This window comes from Ascaphus truei, chromosome 4, assembly GCF_040206685.1.
Source record: "Ascaphus truei isolate aAscTru1 chromosome 4, aAscTru1.hap1, whole genome shotgun sequence".
Classification (NCBI taxonomy): Eukaryota; Metazoa; Chordata; class Amphibia; order Anura; family Ascaphidae; genus Ascaphus; species Ascaphus truei.
The window spans coordinates 5920321-5946031 of NC_134486.1; the positions used below are offsets into that span (position 1 = coordinate 5920321).

The 25711-nt window shown below is 47.1% G+C and overlaps 1 protein-coding gene across 1 annotated transcript in view; it reads right to left on the bottom strand.

Annotated features, from left to right (window-relative positions):
- LOC142492538 (antileukoproteinase-like) overlaps nt 1–25711 on the bottom strand; it is a 193111-nt gene that overhangs the window by 19833 nt on the left and 147567 nt on the right. Inside the window, exon 2 of the mRNA XM_075595237.1 lies at nt 1939–1993. Coding sequence (XP_075451352.1) covers nt 1939–1993 — 55 coding nt within the window. The remainder of the gene's footprint in view (nt 1–1938; nt 1994–25711) is intronic.

Sequence of the window (25711 nt, forward strand, 5' to 3'; positions counted from 1 at the left end):
CCTCCCTCCCATATCTCACTGCTGTGTAACTCACCTCCCTCCCATATCTCCCTGCCGTGTTACTCACCTCCCTCCCATATCTCACTGCCATGTTACTCACCTCCCTCCCATATCTCCCTGCCATGTTACTCACCTCCCTCCCATATCTCCCTGCCATGTTACCTCCCTCCCATATCTCCCTGCCATGTTACCTTCCTCCCATATCTCATGTAGTGTTACTTACCTCCCTCCCATATCTCCCTGCCGTGTTACTCACCTCCCTCCCATATCTCCCTGCCGTGTTAATCACCTCCCTCCCATATCTCCCTGCCGTGTTACCCACCTCCCTCCCATATCTCCCTGCCATGTTACTCACCTCCCTCCCATATCTCCCTGCCGTGTTACTCCCCTCCCTCCCATATCTCCCTGCCGTGTTACTCACCTCCCTCCCATATCTCCCTGCCGTGTTACTCACCTCCCTCCCATATCTTCCTGCCGTGTTACTCCCCTCCCTCCCATATCTCCCTGCCGTGTTACTCACCTCCCTCCCATATCTCCCTGCCGTGTTACTCACCTCCCTCCCATATCTCCCTGCCGTGTTACCCACCTCCCTCCCATATCTCCCTGCCGTGTTACTCACCTCCCTCCCATATCTCCCTGCTGTGTTACTCACCTCCCTCCCATATCTCCCTGCCGTGTTACTCACCTCCCTCCCATATCTCCCTGCCGTGTTACTCACCTCCCTCCCATATCTCCCTGCTGTGTTACTAACCTCCCTCCCATATCTCCCTGCCATGTTACTCACCTCCCTCCCATATCTCCCTGCCATGTTACTCACCTCCCTCCCATATCTCCCTGCTGTATTACTCACCTCTCTCCCATATCTCCTTGCCATGTTACTCACCTCCCTCCCATATCTCCCTGCCATGTTACTCACCTCCCTCCCATATCTCCCTGCCGTGTTACTCACCTCCCTCCCATATCTCCCTGCCGTGTTACCCACCTCCCTCCCATATCTCCCTGCCGTGTTACTCACCTCCCTCCCATATCTCCCTGCTGTGTTACTCACCTCCCTCCCATATCTCCCTGCCGTGTTACTCACCTCCCTCCCATATCTCCCTGCCGTGTTACTCACCTCCCTCCCATATCTCCCTGCTGTGTTACTAACCTCCCTCCCATATCTCCCTGCCATGTTACTCACCTCCCTCCCATATCTCCCTGCCATGTTACTCACCTCCCTCCCATATCTCCCTGCTGTATTACTCACCTCTCTCCCATATCTCCTTGCCATGTTACTCACCTCCCTCCCATATCTCCCTGCTGTGTTACTCACCTCCCTCCCATATCTCCCTGCCATGTTACTCACCTCCCTCCGATATCTCCCTGCCGTGTTACTCACCTCCCTCCCATATCTCCTTGCCGTGTTACTCACCTCCCTCCCATATCTCCCTGCTGTGTTACTCACCTCCCTCCCATATCTCCCTGCCGTGTTACCCACCTCCCTCCCATATCTCCCTGCTGTGTTACTCACCTCCCTCCCATATCTCCCTGCTGTGTTACTCACCTCCCTCCCATATCTTCCTGCAGTGTTACTCACCTCCCTCCCATATCTCCCTTCCGTATTACTCACCTCCCTCCCATATCTCCCTGCTGTGTTACTAACCTCCCTGCCATATCTCCCTGCTGTGTTACTCACCTCCCTCCCATATCTCCCTGATGTATTACTCACCTCCCTCCCATATCTCCCTGCCATGTTACTCACCTCCCTCCCATATCTCCCTGCTGTGTTACTCAAATCCCTCCCATATTTCCCTGCCGTGTTACTCACCTCCCTTCCATATCTCCCTGCTGTGTTACTCACCTCCCTCCCATATCTCCCTGCCATGTTACTCACCTCCCTCCCATATCTCCCTGCATGTTACTCACCTCCCTCCCATATCTCCCTGACATGTTACTTACTTGGGGTAACTGCTGCTGCCCAGGTGCCCACAGAGCACAGAACGAGCCCCAGAAGGAGGGAGCCAGCGGTTGGAACATGTTGGTCTCTGGAGCTGTGTCTTAGTCCCCAGTGCTGTCACACACTGGGATTTATACCCTGAGCTCGGAGACAGGAGGAGACAGGACAGGATAGGACAAGGAAGAGGGAAGGGAAGGGACAGGACAGGACAAGATAGAACAAGGAAGAGGGAAGTGAGAGGACACAGAGGGAACAGACCTGGGGCTGTTTAATGCAATACAGTATGTCACAACAAGCATCTTAAAGCACTTACTGAGTCATGAGCATCATTTAGAAATGTATTAACCCCATCACTGCCAGGGACCGGAGAGCGACTGAGAAATGTATTAACCCCATTGTGCCTAGAGACCTGTATAGCAGCGCTAAGTAATGTATATTACTCCTGCATAATACCAAGATGTTCAGGGAAGACAGCAACAGAGGGATCCCCAGTTAATGCCCACTTACCCAGAACCAGTATAGAGGTTCTGGGGGTGTACTCCAACCATACATGAGGTCGTGAAGGTTTTACAAGTCTAAGTCAGGTTTTCAGTGTGTGGGGAATATGGCCAGTGAGAATAAAATGTGCAGGTTATTATTCTGTTCCCCATAACCAGAAGACTCTCCCAGCCAATCCGGAGTATAGATTCTAAGCGCCAAGACAGCAGCGGCAAATTTGAAACCGCCAAAAGATGCTCTGTGAGAAATATCAGAGAGCCGGCTTCAGAGATTTCAAGTTAAAAACATTTCTTTGTCTCACTTTCAAGGCCAAAAACATTAAAAACTGTTTGGCCCCTAGTGCTCTGAAAAAAGATTTGAGTAAAAAACAAATCATTGACAACTGTCTTGTAAAACCAGTGGGAAACTATACGTGTGGCAGATGTGTAGTGTGTGAACACATGAAGAAAGATAAGAATATATGTGATAGAAACACTGCGAAAACATATGGGATAAATCAGTTTATAAATTGTCTCACTTCCTTTGTCATATGCAATATTAACTGTCCATGTAATTTGACATATATAGGAAATTGAACTGGCCCCCTTTTTGAAGTGATAAATAAGATCATAGCACACTTCAGTTTGGTGGTTTTGAATCCAATTCCTTTTAGAAATACTAGAAGTTGTATGTCTAGGTATGAGAGCAATGACTCTTTATTAGGACCTATATTTTCTTGAGGCTATTATACAATTGGCAATATTAGAATTTTCTGCCATATTAGGATAGGTTGTAGTACATATGATATGCAATCTACCCCATATACTTTGTATGTAGTACATGATAAGGTTCTGTGTATTGTATTAAAGTCATTCATTTCTTACATTAAGACATTTAGTAACTCTAAACTAAGAAATTCTCTTTTTCTCAATGAAGATGTTCACCCTTTTCTCTATGTAAGACTTTCACCCTAACGATTGATTTCTTCTTAGGAATATGTGTCAAGATATGGATCTTTGACACCAAGATGTATATATGTTTGTTTCTAAGGTATTCATGTCCTACATTAAGACATTAGTATTTCTATATTAAGACATTCTCTTTCCTTTTCAATTAAGATATTGATCATTTTTCTATATAAGACATTCCCCCTAAGGATTGATCTGTTCCTAGGAACATGTGTTAAGCATATTAGTGTCAAAAATCCATATCTTATCTGTTTGCATTAAATATTCCCATTGTCCCTGAATTTCAACTATGTTATGGATGAGGTGGAAAGAAATTATAAATTGATGTTTAAATTTATTAACAATATTAATAGACATTATATTATGTAATTTTAGAATTTTATTGTATCCATTTTAATTATTGGATAGTATATTTTAACTACACACTTTCTATGTTTAATGTTGTTGTTGATATATATATATATATACTGTTATCTTTATGATTACAAGTTTTATATGTTATAGTTTCAGTATTTGTGAGGTTTTGTATTTATTTTTTCTATTATACTATGCCATACTATTTTAGGTTTTTATACCAGTATGTGATTTGTTTGTTTAAATGTGTCAGGCAGATAAATGGACGGCTTGTAATTTATTCATGCGGTAGGATCCCGATTGGATAATATGTATACAAGCCGGGGCACGTAAATGAGTGCCATGGGATCCTAAGGCCAACCCCCTGAAGAAGTGTCAAGGCGACATGAAACGCGTTGTGGTGAAGGAAAATCAGCGACGGGACGCACGTGATGACGGACACCAGGAAGCTGCTAGCAGAGTGCACCACGAGGACGCTGACTGAGAAGTTACTTGCTGCTGGCTAAATTTCATCTGTGCAGCCGGACTTTCTTCCTTTTAACATCAAGTTGTGCCAATAGACCGGGATACCTTTTCCCCGTCGTACAGTTTTGCATAGAAGGTTTTAAATTCCTCTACAATGTGTTTGGGATTGGCCGTGACCCCGCCCGATTCCCGACGCAGGGATTGTATGTTATAGTTCTTTATTTTAGAGTTAATCATGTTAGCCAGCAAGGTATCTGGTTTGTTTGCTTTCTCAAAGAATCTTCTCTTTGACCAACTTAACGATTTCTCAGCCTGGGAGGTGAGGAGTAGGTTCAGTTTAATCTGAGTGTCTTTAATTTGCTGGAGAGTTGCCGCATTTGGGGAGCATATGTGTTGTTCCCAAAGCTGCTTTAACTCTGCCTGTTCTTTAATAATTTTTGCGTTGCTTTCCTTTCTCTTTTGGGCCGCTAGGCTAATCAAAACCCCCCTCAGTGTTGCTTTATGTGCCTCCCAGAGGGTTATATGAGAGCTAACGCTACCTTTATTTTCCGTAAAGAAGTGCTTAATCGCTTCTTTGACTTTTCCTTCTAAATCGGGGATCTTTAGGAGGGATTTGTTTAGTTTCCAATTTGCTCCTGGTCTTTCCAGCCCTATCTGTGTGCACCGTAGCTCGATTGGTGCATGATCTGACCATGAAATATCATGGATCCCGGAATGGGTGATCTTGGGGACCAGTCTACTAGAAACAAAGAAGTAGTCGATTCTGCTAATTGAGTCATGGGGGTGGGAGTAGAAGGTGTAGAGTCTGTCTATCAGGTGTGTCTCCCTCCAAACGTCTAATAGTTGTAAATCTTTTAACCCTGTTTCTAGGGCTGAAGGTCTTGTTGTGGCTCTTTGACTATGGGGACCTGATCTGTCCAGGGCTGCATTCAAGGCTGTATTGAAATCTCCACCTAAGATTATAGCCCCTTTCCTAAAAATTTTAATGACGTCAAACGTCTTTGTGAAGAAGTCCGCCTCCTTTACGCTTGGGGCGTAGATTGTGGCCACTGTTATTGGCTGTGCGTTTATGGATCCTGTGATCATCAAGAACCTGCCGTCCTGATCTTTTTTCACCTTTTCTACCACTAGCCCTACTCTGTTGTGGATCAAGATTGCCACACCCCGCTTTTTTTCTGTGGCCGAGGATAGGTATACCTGTGTGTACTGTTTGTCGAAGTATTTGGGGGAGCTAGTGATGCTAAAGTGTGTTTCTTGGAGTAGTATGAAGTCTGCCCTTTTTCTCTTGTAGTCAGTGAGTGCTAATTTACGTTTGCGGGGGGAGTTTAGCCCTTTAGTGTTGTGCGATATAAAGGTTAAAGGCATGGTGATGCTGTGGACTGACCTTGCTTCAAGCATGCTGCTGTCTGGTGTTCCGGACCGCTACTGGGCAGCTTCTGTTCCTCTGCAGTACTTATCTCGTCGTGTGACTTTAGCGGGAGACAACCTGTGTAGGAGACGGTGTGGGGTGGGGTAGAGACATCGGGGACATGTAACACAGTGGGGAAAGAAAACACACAGTTCATGTAGAACTGGAAGGGAGAGGAGCCAGTGGCATAGGACCACTTCCTCCCCCGTGCCTGTGGGTTGGTGGGCCTCTGGGTCGCGCCCTCCGTCTCCTGCCTCCTCCTCAGGGTCGCCTTGGTCCACCTCTTCCCCAGGTCTTCCTCGGGATCTGGGGCAGCTGTCCCAGCCCGAGAGTTTAAACACATGGCGACTGTGGGACCGCCGTCCCAGCCGACAATCCAGTATCTTTATTAGTCCAAGCTGTTTTGGTAGACATAGTGACTCTTAACAATTAATGTGTAAACCTCTAAAGCACAAACCTAACTTTTGAATTGCTTTATCGCAACTTGTCTCCCCTGTATGCCCAAAACCTTGCGCCCCTAAGATGAGCTGCACCTTCTCTTCCCCTGCGGTATTCCCTTTTATCCCCCCGTAACCCCCGTGGCCCTGAAACATGCTTCGGTCCCTCGTTAGCCTGCTGCTAGTGCTGCTAACCGCTACTGCTTATTTTTGCCTTTTCATCCCCCTCTTTTCCTGTCAGTCTGTCTCTCTTCTCTCCCCCTTCTCCCTCTGCCCCTTCTCCTTCCTCCCCTTCCGTGACCGTCATCTACCAGTTCTCTCTTCCTTCTTCCTCACCTACTCCTTCTTCTGCCTCTCGTTGCTACCTTGCTACTTTCTCATTCCCCCCTCCCCATTCCTTCTGTCCTCTGCCCCATCCTGGACTTTCTTCCTTTTAACATCAAGGGGCACTTTTAGGATGTGTGATCCCTCAGTATAGAGCTTGTTGCTTTATATGTGGTACTCAGATGACTGGATCTAATAGGAATTGTTTCTTTTAATGTGGAAGATATATGTTTTTCACGATTTGATTTATAAAGTATTATTTTATTATGAATGCAGTCTTTGTTTTTTCTCTTTTTGCGCCCCTTTTGTGTGAATAAGTTCTGAGGATAGAACGTAGCGGTGGCGGTTGGGAGTTGAAGCCGATTTTAGATCCAGGACGTTTGGGATTTGCTCGCGGTCAAGTTATTTCAAGGCTCCGGAGCTCGTACAGCGGTGGCGTGTAGAACTTCATGCCGATTTGAGTTCCAGGACATTTTGCTAAGTCCCGGTTAACCCAAAGACTTTTTTTTATATCACACAGAAGCTAGGAAAGTCTAGTTTTGTAGCCCAGACCCCAGTAAGTGTGTTATCTTCTGTATTTTGTAACCCACTGTGTGTATGTCTGCGTCAAGGAAATAAATGATAATTTGTTTTACTAACTTGTTTTGCTCAGTGAATGATCCCGGTAAAAAGGTGTAAATATCTGGTCCACTGTGACACAAGGGTTAAATGTTCTGTGCAGATATCTGACACATGGGGAACCTCAGTTCTGGGGCTGTAACTCTTTAATGTCTAATCACAGATAAACTGGAAGGGAACGTATCACATCTTTCATATGACACTGCGCTGGGGTAAACAGAATAAGGAATGATTTAGGAAGAATAAAGGGAAGAATTAATGATGAGGGTACAACATTCTGACACCACATAGAACTGGTCCCTACACTAGGTAATTATATCTGAGGATGACTTCAAAGTATGCAAACAATGTTCTGAGGTGGCAACAACATTACACGTTTAAACATTTCTTGTCAAATGTCATAATAATATTCAAAACAACAAATACAAAAACAGCTACAAAAATATATAACTTAATATAACGGGGATAACACCATAGCTGTAGGTTTTTGTTGAGGATAGTAGAGAGTTTACTGAGCCCATAATAATGTATCTCACATATATACCGGTACCTATGCTGCTATTCTGTCACCAGATGCAGTTACACGTTTGACCTCGCTTAGTGGAAGAAGAAGGGAGAGAAAATATAACACATTTAATACTTGGAAAAGAACTGGCACGCTAACTATTCGAATATTATTACTCTAGAGCAGGGGCGCTCAACTCCAGTCCTCAAGTCCCCACAGACAGGTCAGGTTTTCAGGATGTTCTTGCTTCAGCACAGATGGTTTAATCAGTTTCTGCTTCAGCCCAGGTGGGTCAGCCTCCTACTGAGCCTCTGACGGAGCCAGCTGGGCTGAAGCAGGGATTTCCTGAAAACCTTAACTGTTTGATGTGGGCTTGAGGACAAGAGTTGAACCCCTCTGATAAAGGGCCCCTCACTTAGTCTAAATCAATATATTTCAGCAGGACATTGGAATTCCAAAATAGGAGAGGAAGGGGGATAAATCTGACGCGTTTCGGCCCTCATTGCGGCAACATCACTGAAGACCTACAAGAGGCGATATACCCCCCTCAAAACCGTGAGTCCTCATAGCAACCCTTGGAGCCCAGAGCTGGGCCAGTTGCTGACTACCATTGATATATTTTCATTTACATCGTGCAAAGGGTTATCTTATTGTTTCTGACACACCTGATAGGATACATTGTATCTAACTCTACTCAAGGTAAGGATGGGTTAGCGGTAGGGATAAATCAGAGCTCGGACCTGGTAACTCAAGGTAAGGATGGGTTAGAGTTAGGGATAAATCAGAGCTGGGACGCTGGTAACTCAAGGTAAGGATGGGTTAGAGTTAGGGATAAATCAGAGCTGGGACCTGGTAACTCAAGGTAAGGATGGGTTAGAGGTAGGGATAAATCAGAGCTGGGACCTGATAACTCAAGGTAAGGATGGGTTAGAGTTAGGGTAAAATCAGAGATGGGACCTGGTAACTCAGGGTAAGGATGGGTTAGAGTTAGGGATTAAATCAGAGCTGGGACCTGGTAACTCAGGGTAAGGATGGGTTAGAGTTAGGGATAAATCAGATCTGGGACGCTGGTAACTCAGGGTAAGGATGGATTAGAGTTAGGGATAAATCAGAGCTGGGACGCTGGTAACTCAAGGTAAGGATGGGTAAGAGTTAGGGATAAATCAGAGCTGGGACGCTGGTAACTCAAGGTAAAGATGGGTTAGAGGTAGGGATAAATCAGGACTGGGATGCTGGTAACTCAAGGTAAGGATGGGTTAGAGGTAGGGATAAATCAGAGCTGGGACGTTGGTAACTCAAGGTATGGATGGGTTAGAGGTAGGGATAAATCAGAGCTGGGACGCTGGTAACTCAAGGTAAGGATGGGTTAGAGTTAGGGATAAATCAGAGCTGGGACGCTGGTAACTCAAGGTAAGGATGGGTTAGAGTTAGGGATAAATCAGAGCTGGGATGCTGGTAACTCAAGGTAAGGATGGGTTAGAGTTAGGGATAAATCAGAGCTGGGACCTGATAACTCAAGGTAAGGATGGGTTAGAGTAGGGATAAATCAGAGCTGGGAGTCTGGTAACTCAAGGTAAGTATGGGTTAGAGTTAGGGATAAATCAGAGCTGGGACTCTGGTAACTCAAGGTAAGGATGTGTTCAATATTAGGGTTCGGTCTTATAATTAGGAGACAGTATAATAACAGAGCCATTATTTTGGAACAGGAATAATTAAGTTTTATAGGAGTCACACAAATTAACTGTAATAAACTATTGAAAATGATAATATGTATTAGGAGATTGTGGCCTATATGCAGGACACATATGATGTGAGTCACGTAGTAATGAATAGGGTGTACGTTTGATTGCATTCATACATTTCTATGTACCAGGCTTTGCATCCCGCTGTTATCTCTGTACGTTCAAAATCAAGTACTTGGGGCACATAAACCCAGGAGATGAATACACGGTAACTGGTAAAACAGTACCACATAGAACATGGAACCATAGGATAATTACATCTGGTGAGGATGTAAAAGTACTTGTGCTAGAATCAAAATAACGTTCTAAACTGAGAAAGAACCTCTTGGATTTTTTAGCATCAACTTTTTAATCCCATTGCAGTGGCCTGACTACTTCTACTACACCCCTAGGGGATTGGGTGGGTCAGCATCCAGCTTGGCAATTGGTTGATTACTGTTTAGAGGCAAACGTCCATCTCTGACAAATTAAAGGCTCGTACCGGTGGCTGTTCCAGGGACAACAATTGATTTAACCCAGCTGCTTGCAGATAAAGGGACAGCACTGCAGCGCTATTGCGCTCACTGGCATACAGAAGTGGTGCACTAACACCTGCGACATCTGTATTTCCGTCTACATTGTGGGATCATAAGAAATCGGTCAATTAATGTTTTTATAAGATCTTCTCAGTTTTTTTTTTTTTTTTTTTACCAAGGATCACAGCCCACAGACACAGCTAATCAGCATAGAGCTGAGTGAGAGTGTCCTATTGAGCCTGCAAACAGGATACGTGACCTAATTGTACTGTACGTAATGGAGGTCATTTGCATGGAAATATGCTGATGATAATAGGTAGATTGCTTGATACTGTCTATGACTAACTGTAGCAGTTAAAGGTGAGATACACAGGATAGGTAGAGGTACCCCGTTCTTGTGTCAGACTGGAAAGATTAAGTCCCAACAGGTTGAGCAGAATTAATTAATGACTTGACTAAGAAAGGGTAACTTTGATAATTATAGGGTGTTACCTGACACTGCCGTCCACACAGCTCCTTCCTTGCACGGTAATCAGAATAAGAGTGAATGAAATATTCACAGGTTAGAATAGGCAGCACAGACTCTTCACAATAGAAAACCTGGTACTACATTTGGAGCTACTAATATAGGTAATTAAGTTTGTATAGCTCCTTACAAATCATCAAATAATTGTATACTTGTTGCTTCTTTGCATATGCAAAATGTATTTTTAAAGGATTACAATGGGATTGATGAGTGGGACAAATTATTGCTGGGTTCTGAGCTGAAGAGAGATGATGTTGAATCTCAGCACTATCCCCCAAACCCCACTGAATTATTTCCACAAATCTGTGCAGTTCACAAACAAGTGAATTGCAATTTAAATCCCATATGCCCCATGCAAAAAGTTCCTGATATACAGATGACGGGACCGAAGAGGTAAAGGAATACCGGTATTTAGATGGGATGGACCATAAGTTTATATTATTGATCGCACTATGTAGTTTTCTCTCTCTTTATACATGCGGTTTATGCTGACGGAGTATCGATAAGGGGTCCGGTGCCTTTATACCATCAAGGGTGGCAACCCTATTTGCCAACTGCTTATATATACACTTTAGTCCTGTGAGTAGTACAGCTATATGAGCCAAGACACTGCCACATTTATTCACTGATTGCATTACGTCTGCACTTATATTTGTGTATCTTGTTTTGTTTTCTCAACCCATTATATGCTCCCCCTGGATGTTCTGAGATACTTCTAAACTCTGGAACCCGTGAAACAGGTCCCACCAGTGAGGTTTGAGCTGTGGGTTTTTTGGTCATCACTTATATTTATTTTATCATTTACACCATTATTATTATTTATTCACTTCATATATAGCTGTTCGCGCCTTTTTGTTCACCTATTTACACAAGTATGGACCATGGGTGAGACATGCGAGATGATTGGCATACAGGATAGGAACAGAGTCAACTGGTCAACCTGATAATGTGCAACTGATAAACCCTCTTAGAGTGAGATAAAAGCTCCAAGCACCATGTATAAGAATAACTGACACAGAATCGTAACAGATATTGAATATCCTTGGATAGGAGCACTCACAATACTGAGATATACACTGCCACGGATGCACGACCAGCGGAATCCAGGGGCATCCGTGTATGGGATGAATCCCAAGAATGGTGGCACTCACAAGGTCTTTAAGTAAAGAAGAATGTGACAGTGGGGTAGCCAGCCTTCATAATAAAGGTGAAGCCCGAGTAGCTAGCCTAACATTGTGGGTGCCCGGCGGCTTATCTGCACTATAAAACAGGGACAACCTGTGTGTTTTGACCCCCTATGTGTTTTAGGTGCAAAAACTGAGACTTCGGGAGCGGGACTAGTGGTTTGTACAGGGGGCAAATAGGGTTAAAATGTATATTAAAGGTTCCAGGACAAAGTTACCTGTTGCTCCCTCATTTTAACTGCAAATCGCACTTGATTTGCAGGTACGCATATGTATTGTAATCCCGTCATGTTTCCCTATTAATATGGCCCTGCCAACAAGTTATTGAAAATTGGTATTAAAACTTAGCTGTGAAAAGCAAAGGTTTATCATCAACATCCCCGAACCCAAGTTAGACAAAGAAATGTGCTTTAAAATGTGTATTCATCTCTATGAAGGCAGTCGCGGTAACTTGATTAGCCAAGATGCCTGCATAGAGATAGTGGATCAAATGGGAGGATGGGAGCAGCGAGGTGTCGGGCCATCTGGTTGAGCGGGGAAGGGCAGAGAAACAGGACAAGAGACAATGGTTTCCCGAAGGTGAGACTATTTGATCTCCCAGACACTGCGGTGCCCAACCGGCAGGAGGTATAGGGCTGGCAAGGGGAAGCCATAGCTCGTAGGCATAGTTCCAATTGGCCAGTTCGAATTTCCAACTCGCCAGCTACCTCAGCCCTTCCTCTGACGGGTGCAACAAGCCAAGCCTCTCTCTTGTGAGTGGTGGTTGCACTACGATCTGTGTGCTGGTTGGTCGGCAGTCCCTGTTCCATATTAGACATAGGACATTGAGGTCTATTTAAGGGGACTGCCCGATCAGAGAACCAGACCATCTTGACTTTTCCTAGGCTTGGTCCGGTGAAGCAGAGATGGGCTTTTCAAAGGTGCTTTGCTCGCAATAGCAAAGCACTAGGCATTGAGGTGCAGCAGAAGCCTAGACAAGCTGAGGACAGTTCTAGGGATGTGGCCAAGTTTTCATATCGAACGGAGACACGGTCAGCGAGGTAAGCCTGGTATATATCACGCAGATAGTACCATGGTGTTCCTGGATGTGAAGTAGACAGGGTACGCCTCCTGAAGCAGGCGCCCTGCAACTAGTGAGGATAGAGACTCCCCCATGACCTCCAGTTAAGCGTGTATTTCCTTTTTTTTTGTGTTCCATTGTATGCCTGCTTGTTTTATCAGAATAACCCACATTTTATTCCACTAGTGTGTCCTGACTAATTAATTGATCCCAGAAGGTAGAGGTGTTAAAAGTATTGGTCTCCTGTGACAGACATTTTTCTGGTGACAGTGGTGGGATCACTAGGATTTGGGCTAGGATTTCTTGCGGGAAATCAGAGCTCAAAGCCTGTCTTGAAGTTTCAAGATCTCAGGACAAGTAGTCAAAGTGTTAAATCTCGCCATTCGTTGTCCCGATAGTTAGATCAAGTGAATCTGAAGATGTCCCTCTGAGCAGGACAGTACAGAACCTGGGATCGTGCCCCAATCATGGCCCACTGTGAGGGCTATGAGCTGTCGAAGGTCGGTCTAGCCAAAGTACTCCGCACCGAGGACCTGGAGATGTATAAAGCCAACCTGGAACATACTATCAAAGCAGTAGTGGAAGGAGTTGCCCATGACAACGAGGACCTTGATGCCAAGGAGAAGGGCGGGGAGTACAGTGATTCTCCTGTGTCTGCCTCACTGCAGAGTATGCCCACGAGCACCAGTGTAACCAATGCAACCAGCATGGACATCTCCAGATAGACAGCCCCAACCTTCTTCGTTCCAGTAACGCCAATCCAGGGCAATGTTCAAAGCCACTAAGCTGATCGCCTACATGGGACTTGCCCAACAGCAGAGCAGCAGGAAGCTGTGGCGCAGGTACAGCAGTCCCCACAGCAGCAACCAGCAGCACAGAGGAGGACGCAGACTGGCATCGAGTTTCAGCTGTTTGGCTGCAGGTGAATGATGTTCAGCGGAGGCACTTGCACCCGGTGACCATAAGAGATTGGCAGGTGACCGGCCTGTTGGACACCGGAGAAACTGTAATTCTGGTGTGACCTGAAATGGTCAGCCCAGAGCATCTGCTCCCAGGTGACAATGACAGATGGTGCACCCAGATCTCTACAAGTTACCCAAGTGTTCCTTGACTAGGGAGCCGGTCGAGGGGTGAGGGTTGCCGGTGTGTTGTCTGGCTTTGACACTGACTTCCTGCTCGGCAACGACCTGGGGCACTTTATCTGCTCATATGCAGAGGAGGATGCTTGTGTGACAGCTTCTCGTGTGCATTTTTGACTTACATACAGACAACTTGCTATACAGACGTTAATATGAACTGACATGTCTGCCTTTTTAGCAAAGACTCGCACAAATAAAAGAATTTCGTTAGCCACAGAACGGTATTATCTATTCATTTTTTATTTTATATATATATATATATATATATAGATAGGCAATACCGAGATACACTGATCTCTTCTTCTGGCGATGTTACAATAATGAAGCCAAAAGAAAGGGTTTTTACTTTAAAACAGTGCATCCTGGAATGTGATCTGAGATTGAAGGGTGTGTGTGTGTGTGTGTGTGTGTGTGTGTGCGTGCATGCGTGCTTGCGTCTTAGACAGGTCTGTAACCCTGTCTTCCACCACTATGACACAGCACTTCCACTGCAGCAAGGGATTCTGGGAAATGACATGCAAATGAGCACAGACTGTCACCTGTCAAAGCGTAGAAATAAAATCAATGAGTCAAGGGTTCAAAAATGTAACAACATGAGTTTATCTGTACCAAGGCACCATTGGGAGACAAGAATTCAGAAAGAACTCAAGCCTCTGAAAACATATTGCTTATTATCACATTTTTATACATTTCAAAATGAGTAATACACCCCTTAAGGGGGCTGGCTTAGAGATAAAAAATATATGATGACATACAAAAAAGACATATTGATACCAAAATATGCTGCATACGCTATATTCTTATCGATAATTTACCATAATGTGGGCCTCTTAACCTTGTGACATAAGTGAGTTACTCTGTCCAGCCCTGTATGTATGCAGTAGCTGTTAGATAACAAAGCCTAAGATCAGCAGGAATGTCTAAGACAGGAGAAATCGCTTACGAATGCAATTTCAATTTATTACATGACTCGTAGGAATTACACAAGGGTGGGTTAGATCCAGAAGCGATACTCTGCAGAATCAAACATTCACAGTTCATTCATTCACGAATGAAACAAATAAACATTCATATAAGCAAACACTCAGAAAATGGTGGTTTAGGCCAAAATGAGGTGATGATAGCCACACACATTATCTCAATCTTCACACACCTTTTATCTCAAGCTCACATTACATGAACCACCCTTAAGCCAATGCATGCTGCTTTAAACAAAGCTTTTAAGTGAAACCTGGGGTGAGATTCAAAGCCAGTAAACCCACTCACAGACATGTTTCAACCTTGATGGGTATCATCAGTGTGAGGTTGGTTGCTGGCTTTGCTCGTTTGAGATTAAGAGTAGGTATTCACCACACTTACTATGGTTATGGTGGGTAAAAAAAGTGACAAAAACCCTCCACAGTAAAGCATATAGCAACTGTAAATATTACTGTATGTTCATTTGCATGTCTTAGACAGGTCTGCAACCCCGCCTTTCACCATTATCACCCAGCACACAGCACTTCCACTGCAGCAAGGGATTCTGGGAAATGACATGCAAATTAGCACACAGTGCCACATTTTGCTTCAAACCCATTAACATGGTTCCCTATAGGTTTAAGCTTGCTTCATGGTCACAGCTTTGAGCGCAGCCAGATGCATAGCCAGAAAACCCACCCACAGACAATAATTTCGACATTAATGGGTCTCATCAGTTGGTTACACTGGCTATGCAAAAATGAAGCAAGGATAGGTTTTACCATACTTAGTTAAGTTATGGTGGATAAAAAAAGGTGACAAAAAACCCTCCACAGCAAAGCATATAGCAAATGGAAATATTACTGTATGCTCATTTGCATGTCTTAGGCAGGTCTGCAACCCCGCCTTTCACCATTATCACCCAGCACTTCCACTGCAGCAAGGAATTCTGGGAAATGACATGCAAATGAGCACACAGTGGCACCTTTTGCTTCAAAACCATATAAAATGGTCCCCTATAAGCTTATGCTTGCTGCATTTCACAGCTTTTGAGCACAGTCTGGGTTAAGATGCATAGCCATTAAACCCACCCACAGACAGACAGCTGTTTTTATTTTTTTTTATTTTTTATTAAATGTTTTTATTCATACATATTATTAATTTGCAAAGTTAACGGTTCACATATTAACAACCAGTAAGTATCCCTTTACAAAAAGCGCTTTGAAAATTATTATTATTTTTTTATTCAGAGTGTCCTTAAAAGTTAATACTGGCCGTGTGCTCAGCACTTTGCAAAGAGTTCAAAATTATTTGTCTATTTTAAAAGGAAATCTCTTGTTCAGGATTTCAGGAATTTGATTATATTTACAGGTTCCCTATTGTTAATGCCACAGTTGTTAAAAGACCTACTGCAGGCTTTTTCTTTTAACACAAGCAGTAAATATTTTTATAGTCGCTACACATACAAATCTATTTACCAGTTTAATTTTGCTATATATCAAGCAACCTGCTTTCATAACTATTTTTGTATTTTTGTTCACATAATTATATAGATAATATATGAACAAAAGAGGGGAGATACATAGGTTATTGAAGGACTCTCTGAGATCCCTATAGAGGTTCCAGAACTTGATATGTTGTAAATAATACACAGTGCACAGCAGGTTCAGAATTTATTTGAAGCAATGTTAACTCCAAGGGCTTTTGCAGTAATAAAGGTTGCTGCCATACTAACAGGGCTGACAGGCCCCTGGTAAAAAAAAAAAAAGAATACCTTTGCAGATGTCACAGCAAAGCAGGTAGCAAGCCGTCCCTATGTTGAGGGATATATCATATCTGCCAACTTTATAATTTTGTAACCATTTATTCGTTTTTGGGTATGTCCTGGACATAGAGTTAAAGCTGCAGTTCAGTCTTTTTTTTTTTTTTTTAATTCAATAGTTTCATGTGTGCAATCTCTACTTACCTAAAGAACTGTATAGCTGCAGGTCAATTCATTCTCCATGTATTGATCGGCGACATTTGGTGACATAATTAGTGAAGGGATCTGTTTATATTCTGCTTCAGTCCGTCAGTGGAAGCTCATGAATATTCATGAGTCTCCCAGTGACGTGTGCTCGCTCCCGATCTGCCTCTATGTGGTGTCCCCCTTCTGCCCTGATCACCGTGGCTGCCTCCCTGCCCGTGCGGGAGATGGAGGGGGGTTGCGCGGCCGCCGGGAGGGGGGGGGAGAAAGGGGAGAGCGGGTGATGTGTCCCCCTTCTGTCCCGATCACGGTGGCTGTCTCCCTGCCCGTGCGGGAGATGGAGGGGGGTTGCGCTGCCGCTGGGAGGGGGGGGGGGGGGTTGCAGCAAGGTGTTGTGTGTGAGATATATATATGTAACGGGTATTCCCTATGAATACAACCGCTACTACCTGCTGTGCAACCTGTGTGGCTCTCAGGAGCCTAAGCCTCCGCTTGGGGAACCTGGGGTACATGCATATTATACATCTCGTGGTGCAACGCCTCCACCTGGGAGGGATCCCAACAGAGTGGGAGGTGACACTCACAGGAAACAATCACACAAAGCGAGCAAATATAAAACAGGACTGTCTTTACTGCATAGCATAACATATATATTATCACACATCAACATAACCGTTGCTCCTCTCTAGAGGAGCCACATATGGCGTCACACAGAATGCTAACCTCTATGCGCCACGGCGGACGCTAACCACTCTGCGCCACGGCGGACGCTACCACCTCTAGGCGTCACGGCGGACGCTAACCTCCCACAGAGTGATCCCACCCTGTGTCTAGTAACCCCCACCCAAATGTCTCGCACTCCCAAAGTCAAATACCAATGTGCGTGTATATGTGTGACTGCGCAGCCACTATGTCTGGTGATTAGGCCTGGTTGGTGCACGTGAATTGTAGGTTACCTGCCCGGGCTCCAGCCACGGGTTACCCCGATATCACTGGGGATCCGCCCGATCCGACGTTGTCCTCCACACCGCGTTGGGTGAATTCCAGCGCGGATAATATCACCTTAGTCTTAGGGTCTTTGGTGGTGTTCTGAGCCCAGAACCCACCTCGCCGGGCCGCACGGCTTCAGCACTGTGTCCCTGACTAAGCAACCAATTAATGGGGCAGTGTCCCTACAGCTCCACACACTACTAAGTGGCTCAGGACCTAACTGGGACCTTGGGGGCTGCTGGCCTAATGCAGAGGGTCACTGACCCCTGCATCCACCTCTTTCCCCTAGCTGGTCCGGATCCTGACTGACTGCGTGCTGCCAAAACCCCGCGAAATGTATTTTTATTCCTGCAGGGCCATACCTCAGCCCTATTGGCTCCCTGGGGTCATGTGTCTCTGCCCCTATGCACCCTGGGGGCTGGCAGTCTATTCTCGCGCATGCGCGAGCTATCTGGGGCCTCCCGCGCTGTCCTTTGCCACTGCGCATGCGCAACAGCCCTAGGTATGGCGGTGCCCTTCTCACCGGCCGCCGGGACCCCAGCAACGCGATCGCGGCCTCGGCAACCGGCCCGATCGCGTCATGGCAACCGGCCGCAACACAGCAACGCGTGCTCGCAACGGGGAAGGAGGGGGTGAGTGCGCAAGGGGGAACCTGGCTACATCCTCCCCCTGGTGAAAACTCCAACGTCCTCGCTTGGACCAGATAACTTCCCAACCATGTACAAAAATTATATAATAAAAATGCAGTAAAATATATAACTTAGCACAGGTATAACTCTAAACGATATTGCATAATTCGGTGAGCATCACAATCACAGATTGTATCTTACTACGAGAACACTGCTGAGCCTCATAATGGGGTGCCCCCATTTGATCGTAGGTGACCCGAGTTGGCGGGTACCTGACTCGTTGGCTCCGTCGGAGTTGTTCTTCGGCAACTCCCTCGGGGGAGTAATACGTATAGTCCTGAGGCCTAGCCTCTTCCCTTGAGGGGAGAAATGTCTCTGAGGGTACAAAGCACGGGCTCTGTGGATCCAAAGGCTGGCCTGTTGGTGCCACCTTAGTAGGCATTGGCCTACGGGGCCCTTTACCCGTAGCTCCTTCGGGAGATGCCCCTTCTGTGGAATGGTCCCTTTGCGAGGGTCCCTCCATAGGGTCTTCATGAGTTTCAGAGTGAGTCTCGTTAGTTACAGTCTCTTGACCCACCTCTGATAGATCGAACTCACCGTTGAGCGGTGTGGCCTGTAGTTCCTCTTCTTCATCTCCCACTTGGGGAATGGGGAGAAGGTGATTACGATGCCAAACCTTTACCCTGCCATCGGTGTCTCTGATGCGATAGACCGGGAGGCCGGGCATCCGTGACTCTACCTCATATACGCCATCTCTCCACCGGTCCGCCAGTTTATGTTTTCCGGGGATTCCCAAATTACGAAGCAACACAGCATCCCCAGGACGTAACTCTCGATACTTGACTTTATTGTCATATCGTCTCTTGTTACCAGCATTCAGTTTGGCTGTAGACTTCTCAGCCTGTTGGTAAGCTTGTTGCAGACTGTCCTTTAGCCTTTGCACGTACTTGAAATGAGTGATATTGGGTATCCCATCCGTTGATACTCGAAGACGCACATCTACTGGGAGTCTGGCCTCCCGCCCAAACATGAGGAAGTACGGGGAGAATCCAGTGGACCCCTGGCGAGTACAGTTGTACGCGTGTACCAAAGTTTCTACATGACGACTCCATTCTGTTTTCTGCGTTCCCTTCAGAGTTCCAAGCATGTCCAACAGGGTCCTGTTGAATCGTTCAGGCAAGGCATCTCCTTCAGGGTGGTACGGAATCGTCCGGGATTTGGCGATGTTCAGCATTTTAAGTAATTCTCGGATCAGAGTACTCTCAAAATCTCGCCCTTGGTCGGAGTGAAGTCGGTTTGGAAGACCGTAATGAACGAAGAACTTTTCCCATAGAACTTTCGCGACCGTGATAGCCTTCTGGTATTTTGTGGGAAAGGCCTGTGCATAGCGGGTGTAATGGTCCGTGATGACCAGCACATTACCGATTCCTCGACTATCAGGTTCGATACACAGGAAGTCCATACACACCAGGTCCATTGGATCAGAACTCTTAAGATGGGCCATGGGAGCTGCTCTGGTAGGCAACGTCTTGCGTTGAACGCACCGGGAACAACGGCGGCAGTGTTGTTCCACCGCTTCCCGCATCTTGGGCCAGAAAAACCAGTCTCGGACTAGCCCAAAAGTCTTCTCTACACCGAGATGCCCGTGTTCATCATGTAGAGACTTCAACACCATATATCTCAAGTTTTGGGGTAGAACTAGTTGTCGCCTATCAGGGTGGTTATGATATTGGACTACCCTATAGAGCAAACAATTATCTATCTCGAAATTGTCCACCTCAAGCATGAGTAACGCGACCAGATCTCGGGGAGCACTCTTCAATAGAGCGGGGTTCTTTCGTTGAACAGCTTGCCGGATTATGCTGATTACTGGATCTCTTAATTGATAGTCCACTAAGTCTTTCCATCTTATGACTTTGTCATGGGTGATGTTCATTCCTGCGGGATCGCAGTAGGCGGCAGGGATCGCCTGCGACTGGCACCCTAACGAATCGGCAACTCGTAGTTCAGAGAAGGCTACCTGATCATTGACGACGGCCGCTATACTACACATTGCTCGCATCCCAGGTCCAGGGATCTCTTCCCATTCATCATCATCAGGGGTAGCACTCAATCCTGGTCGTCGTGATAGAGCATCGGCTCCAATGTTCAAAGGCCCTGGCTTGTACTTCAGGGAGAATCTGTAGTTACATAGTGTCGCCAGCCAGCGGTGTCCTGCTGCATCCAATTTGGCGGAAGTATTGATGTACGTGAGGGGGTTGTTATCGGTCCTTACCTCAAACGTAACACCATAGAGGTAATCATGAAGTTTCTCCGTGATCGCCCATTTGAGAGCCATGAACTTTAACTTGTGTACCGGGTATTTCTGCTCGCTGGGTGTCAGACTGCGGCTGATGTAGGCTACAGGCCGAAGACCCTCGGGGTGCTTCTGATGCAGGACAGCGCCCAGTCCATTGAGACTGGCATCCACATGCAGGACATATAGTTGTTCTGGGTCAGCATATGCAAGCACTGGTGCTTCAGTCAGGCTTTTCTTCAAGTTCAGGAAGGCACGTTCACATTCGGGCGTCCACTTATCGCCAAACGGTTGACGGGCCGACGTGGCTTTCCTTCCAGTATCTTCAGGGTATATCTTCAGCAAATTGTTCAGGGGTTTAGCTCGACTAGAGTACCCTTCCACGAACCGACGGTAATACCCACAGAAACCGAGGAAAGATCGCAGTTCCGTGACATTATCGGGACGCGGCCAGTTCACCACCGCTTCTACTTTGGCTGGATCGGTAGCAATCCCCTGAGCAGACACGATGTGTCCCACGTAGGTCACCGAGGTGTGACAAAACCTACACTTGTCGAGTGATAGCTTCAATCCTTCTTGGCCAAGACAGTCTATAACCTTCAGCAGCCTCTCCTCGTGCTCTTCCAAGGTCTTTCCGAAGACAATGATGTCGTCCAGATAAACCAGACACTCCCGAGGGTTCATGTCCCCTATTGTCTTCTCCATCAGCCGCTGGAAGGTAGCAGGGGCCCCACATATACCTTGGGGCATACGCGTAAACTGGTAGAAACCCAGAGGACAGACGAAGGCAGTCTTTTCCTGATCCTCTTCACTCATGGGTACCTGGTAGTACCCAGATCGCAAATCGAGCACACTAAACCATTGGCTCCCGTTTAGAGCATTCAGGATCTCTTCAATACGAGGGAGATTGTATTGATCAGGTACCGTACGATTATTCAGAGTTCGATAATCGACGCACAATCTTACAGATCCATTCTTCTTCCTTACTACCACTATGGGTGATGCATAAGGACTCCGTGACTCCGTCAGTATTCCAGCTGTCTTCATCTCCTTCAGGACATCCCTTACATCGTCCATCATGGAACGGAGTGGCGTCACTCAACCTAATAGTGTGTTGGGCGCTGCGACTGCGGCCCACATCCATCTCGCTGGTTGAAAATACTGTTGTTCTTTCCTTCAGCTTGGCCGTCAGTCGATCCTTCCACTCAGTTGGCAAGGTCGAGTCTCCGAAGTTGAAGTCCAGGTCGACTAACTGCTCACCTACTGCAGCGGCGTTCACCTGGTGCGCTGTTTCTTCTGGGCTGACGGGATATATACTGCCCAGACTTTGTCCTACATCGATGTCCATTGGAAATGGAGAGATATTTTGAATATACACATGGGTTCGGAGAGGAATTCGGGTCGTCCACTCTCTTACTTCAGGTATTACCCTATATCCTCTCTGGATCTCTTCCTCAGGGTCACTCTCCAGAGAGAACAGATGATCGGTCTCCTCCCGATCCGGATAACAGCACCAGATGGCCAGGCGTTTCACTCCCCCTGGTGAAATGGTCGTCAGTCCGCGTTGACGATTATAGAGGTCCCCGTGACGCTCTAAGGCATATACTCGGTTGCACTCCTCTCTCAGTACAGGATCCAGGAGTGTATTGGCCATTGGCAATTCATTAGTCTCTTTCAAGTAGGCTCTGATTACAGCTCGTACTATATCCGTATTTGTCCCCAGGATGACCGGGTACTGACACTGTCCTTGAGGTTTTGGGCACACCATTGCCTCCACATGCATGGGATGTTTCTTGCCGGTATTCAATTGAAGTATCTCCAGTTGAACGCTCACAATCCCATCGATGGGGTAATCTTCGTTGCTCAACCCCCTCACCTTCATATGTTCCGCCGACCGCAGGGGACAATGCTTCAGGTGTTGGTCGTAGAAGTGCCGGTATATTATGGTCACTTGAGACCCGGTGTCCAATAGAGCAGCAGCATAGACTCCCTCTACTACCACACGCACGATGGCCGAAGGGCCCACCTGACAGTAACCATCTCCCCCTGGAGTTCCTTCGCCTGGGCTCAGGTCAGTAGGGACTTCGGGAGGCGTGGGGGTGGCCTCAGTGGTTTTGGCTTCTGGGGTCTGCATCTGACAGATCATAGCCCTCGCCGAGCTTCCTTTACGGGGCGTTTCCTTTTCTTGGGTGACTCCATTAAGGCACTATCTAGAGAAATGGCCTTTCTGTCCACAGTTATAGCAGACAACATCTTTAAGGTCCAGTCGTCTTGGGTAAGTGGGGGAGGATCTCTCCGAAGCCCGCCCTTTCGTTGAGGGCGACTTGGGTGGCGCATCTTCCTCTTTGACAGGTGTCTTTGTCCGGCGAGCGGAGGCTCCCGGGGTGTCACTGGCCGGAGGATCTCTGACCTTGGTGCCTGCATGCAGCTTGGTATAGGCTTCATGCCCTTTGACGATCCCCAGAATGTCCATGAAGGTAGGGGGAGGCCCTTCCTTTAGTGAGCACCTGATCATGATCACGATGTGATGCGTGGGGATGGCCCCTCGGAGGAACTGCTTGCGACGATATTCGTCCATCTCTGAAGCTAGGATGAGCCCGCAAGGTCGCAATTTCCACAGGACCAGCTGGATGCGTTGCAGGAAGTCGGACAGGTCTTCCTTCTCCTTCTGTCGGAGAGCGTAATATTTGAACCACAGCTCGTTCTCCTCTTCCTCTTTGCCATAGATCTGGACTAACAAGTCTACCATCTGATGAGCAGAGAGATCAGGGTCTTGGTCATGCTGTGCACTGACCATGGTGGCCGCTGGGGGTCGTAGGCTTTCCAGGATTCTCTGCCGTCTGACCGTTTCAGAGCAGGGCCATTCGTCGATCACCTTGAGGGTATGCTCCTTCCAAGAATCGATGCTTTCTTCGCCTGTGGGGACAGGAACCGTTCCTGAGAACGCCTTCAATTTCCTATTATTTTGGGCTTGGGCGGACGTAGTTATCGCTTCCACAAGCTGCGGGAATGTCACTCCTAGCAGGGAGCCGTCATTGTCGGAGCCACTGGCTATCGCTGCTCGCTGCCTGTTAGGGGTTGGGGTAGAACTGTTCGCGGACCGGTTAGTAACCGGTGATGTTGGCGGACTACCGGCCCAACTGGTGGCCCCTTGCCTAGCATCAGAAGAGAAGGTCACTCTGGGTAGGGGTATATCTGATCGGATGGGTGTACTGGCGGCCATATCTCTGTCGTCCCAACCCTCATGTCTGGGGAGGGAAGTGACGTGACTGGAAACGGTTCCAGGGTAAATTAGAGGGCACCCTTGTGGTAAAGTCTCTGATAGATACACTACTCGTGGGCATCTATCAGGAAGTATAGCTTGTTCAGTGGCTAGCAATAGGGTGTTCTCTTGCCGGTCAATGTTATAGTGCTTGCTGATGAGGCGGGCGCCCGCCAGACCAGGTAATGTCCTTACTGCGCTGCAGACAGTAAACATGGAGACATCAGCAGGCACCCCGTCTACGGCGACCACGTGTCGCAGAAGCTCTCCTAGCTTTTCGGCCCAGTCGGCCACTTGTTTGGGCGTGAGCGCAGACATGCTGACTGACAGGGTAACGGTAACTACAAAGTGGGGCACCCCAGGACTATCTCAGCAGCGCCTCCAAATGTAACGGGTATTCCCTATGAATACAACCGCTACTACCTGCTGTGCAACCTGTGTGGCTCTCAGGAGCCTAAGCCTCCGCTTGGGGAACCTGGGGTACATGCATATTATACATCTCGTGGTGCAACGCCTCCACCTGGGAGGGATCCCAACGGAGTGGGAGGTGACCCTCACAGGAAACAATCACACAAAGCGAGCAAATATAAAACAGGACTGTCTTTACTGCATAGCATAACATATATATTATCACACATCAACATAACCGTTGCTCCTCTCTAGAGGAGCAACATATGGCGTCACACAGAACGCTAACCTCTATGCGCCACGGCGGACGCTAACCACTCTGCGCCACGGCGGATGCTACCACCTCTAGGCGTCACGGCGGACGCTAACCTCCCACAGAGTGATCCCATCCTGTGTCCAGTAACCCCCACCCAAATGTCTCGCACTCCCAAAGTCAAATACCAATGTGCGTGTATATGTGTGACTGCGCAGCCACTATGTCTGGTGATTAGGCCTGGTTGGTGCACGTGAATTGTAGGTTACCTGCCCGGGCTCCAGCCACGGGTACCGCGATATCACTGGGGATCCGCCCGATCCGACGTTGTCCTCCACACCGCGTTGGGTGAATTCCAGCGCGGATAATATCACCTTAGTCTTAGGGTCTTTGGTGGTGTTCTGAGCCCAGAACCCACCTCGCCGGGCCGCACGGCTTCAGCACTGTATCCCTGACTAAGCAACCAATTAATGGGGCAGTGTCCCTATCTAGGGCCTGTCCCTAAGCTCCACAAACTACTAGGTGGCTCAGGACCTAACTGGGACCTTGGGGGCTGCTGGCCTAATGCAGAGGGTCACTGACCCCTGCATCCACCTCTTTCCCCTAGCTGGTCCGGATCCTGACTGACTGCGTGCTGCCAAAACCCCGCGAAATGTATCTTTATTCCTGCAGGGCCATACCTCAGCCCTATTGGCTCCCTGGGGTCATGTGTCTCTGCCCCTATGCACCCTGGGGGCTGGCAGTCTATTCTCGCGCATGCGCGAGCTATCTGGGGCCTCCCGCGCTGTCCTTTGCCACTGCGCATGCGCAACAGCCCTAGGCATGGCGGCACCCTTCTCACCGGCCGCCGGGACCCCAGCAACGCGATCGCGGCCTCGGCAACCGGCCCGATCGCGTCCCCGGCAACCACCCGACCGCGTCATGGCAACCGGCCTCAACACAGCAACGCGCGCTCGCAACGGGGAAGGAGGGGGTGAGTGCGCAAGGGGGAACCTGGCTACATATATATATATATATATATATATATATATATATATATATATATATATATATATATATATATATATATAGTGTGTGATATATAAATAGTGTGTGTGTGTGATATATATAGTGTGTGTGTAATATATATATATATATATATATATACAGTGTTCGACAAACCTATACATTTGCTCGCCCCGGGCGAGTGGATTTAATCCCCGGGCGAGTAAATATTGGCCCAAGCAGCACACGTTTGGTACTAGGTGGCGAGTAGATTATTTTGTGTGGCGAGTAGAATTTTTGGTGATTTG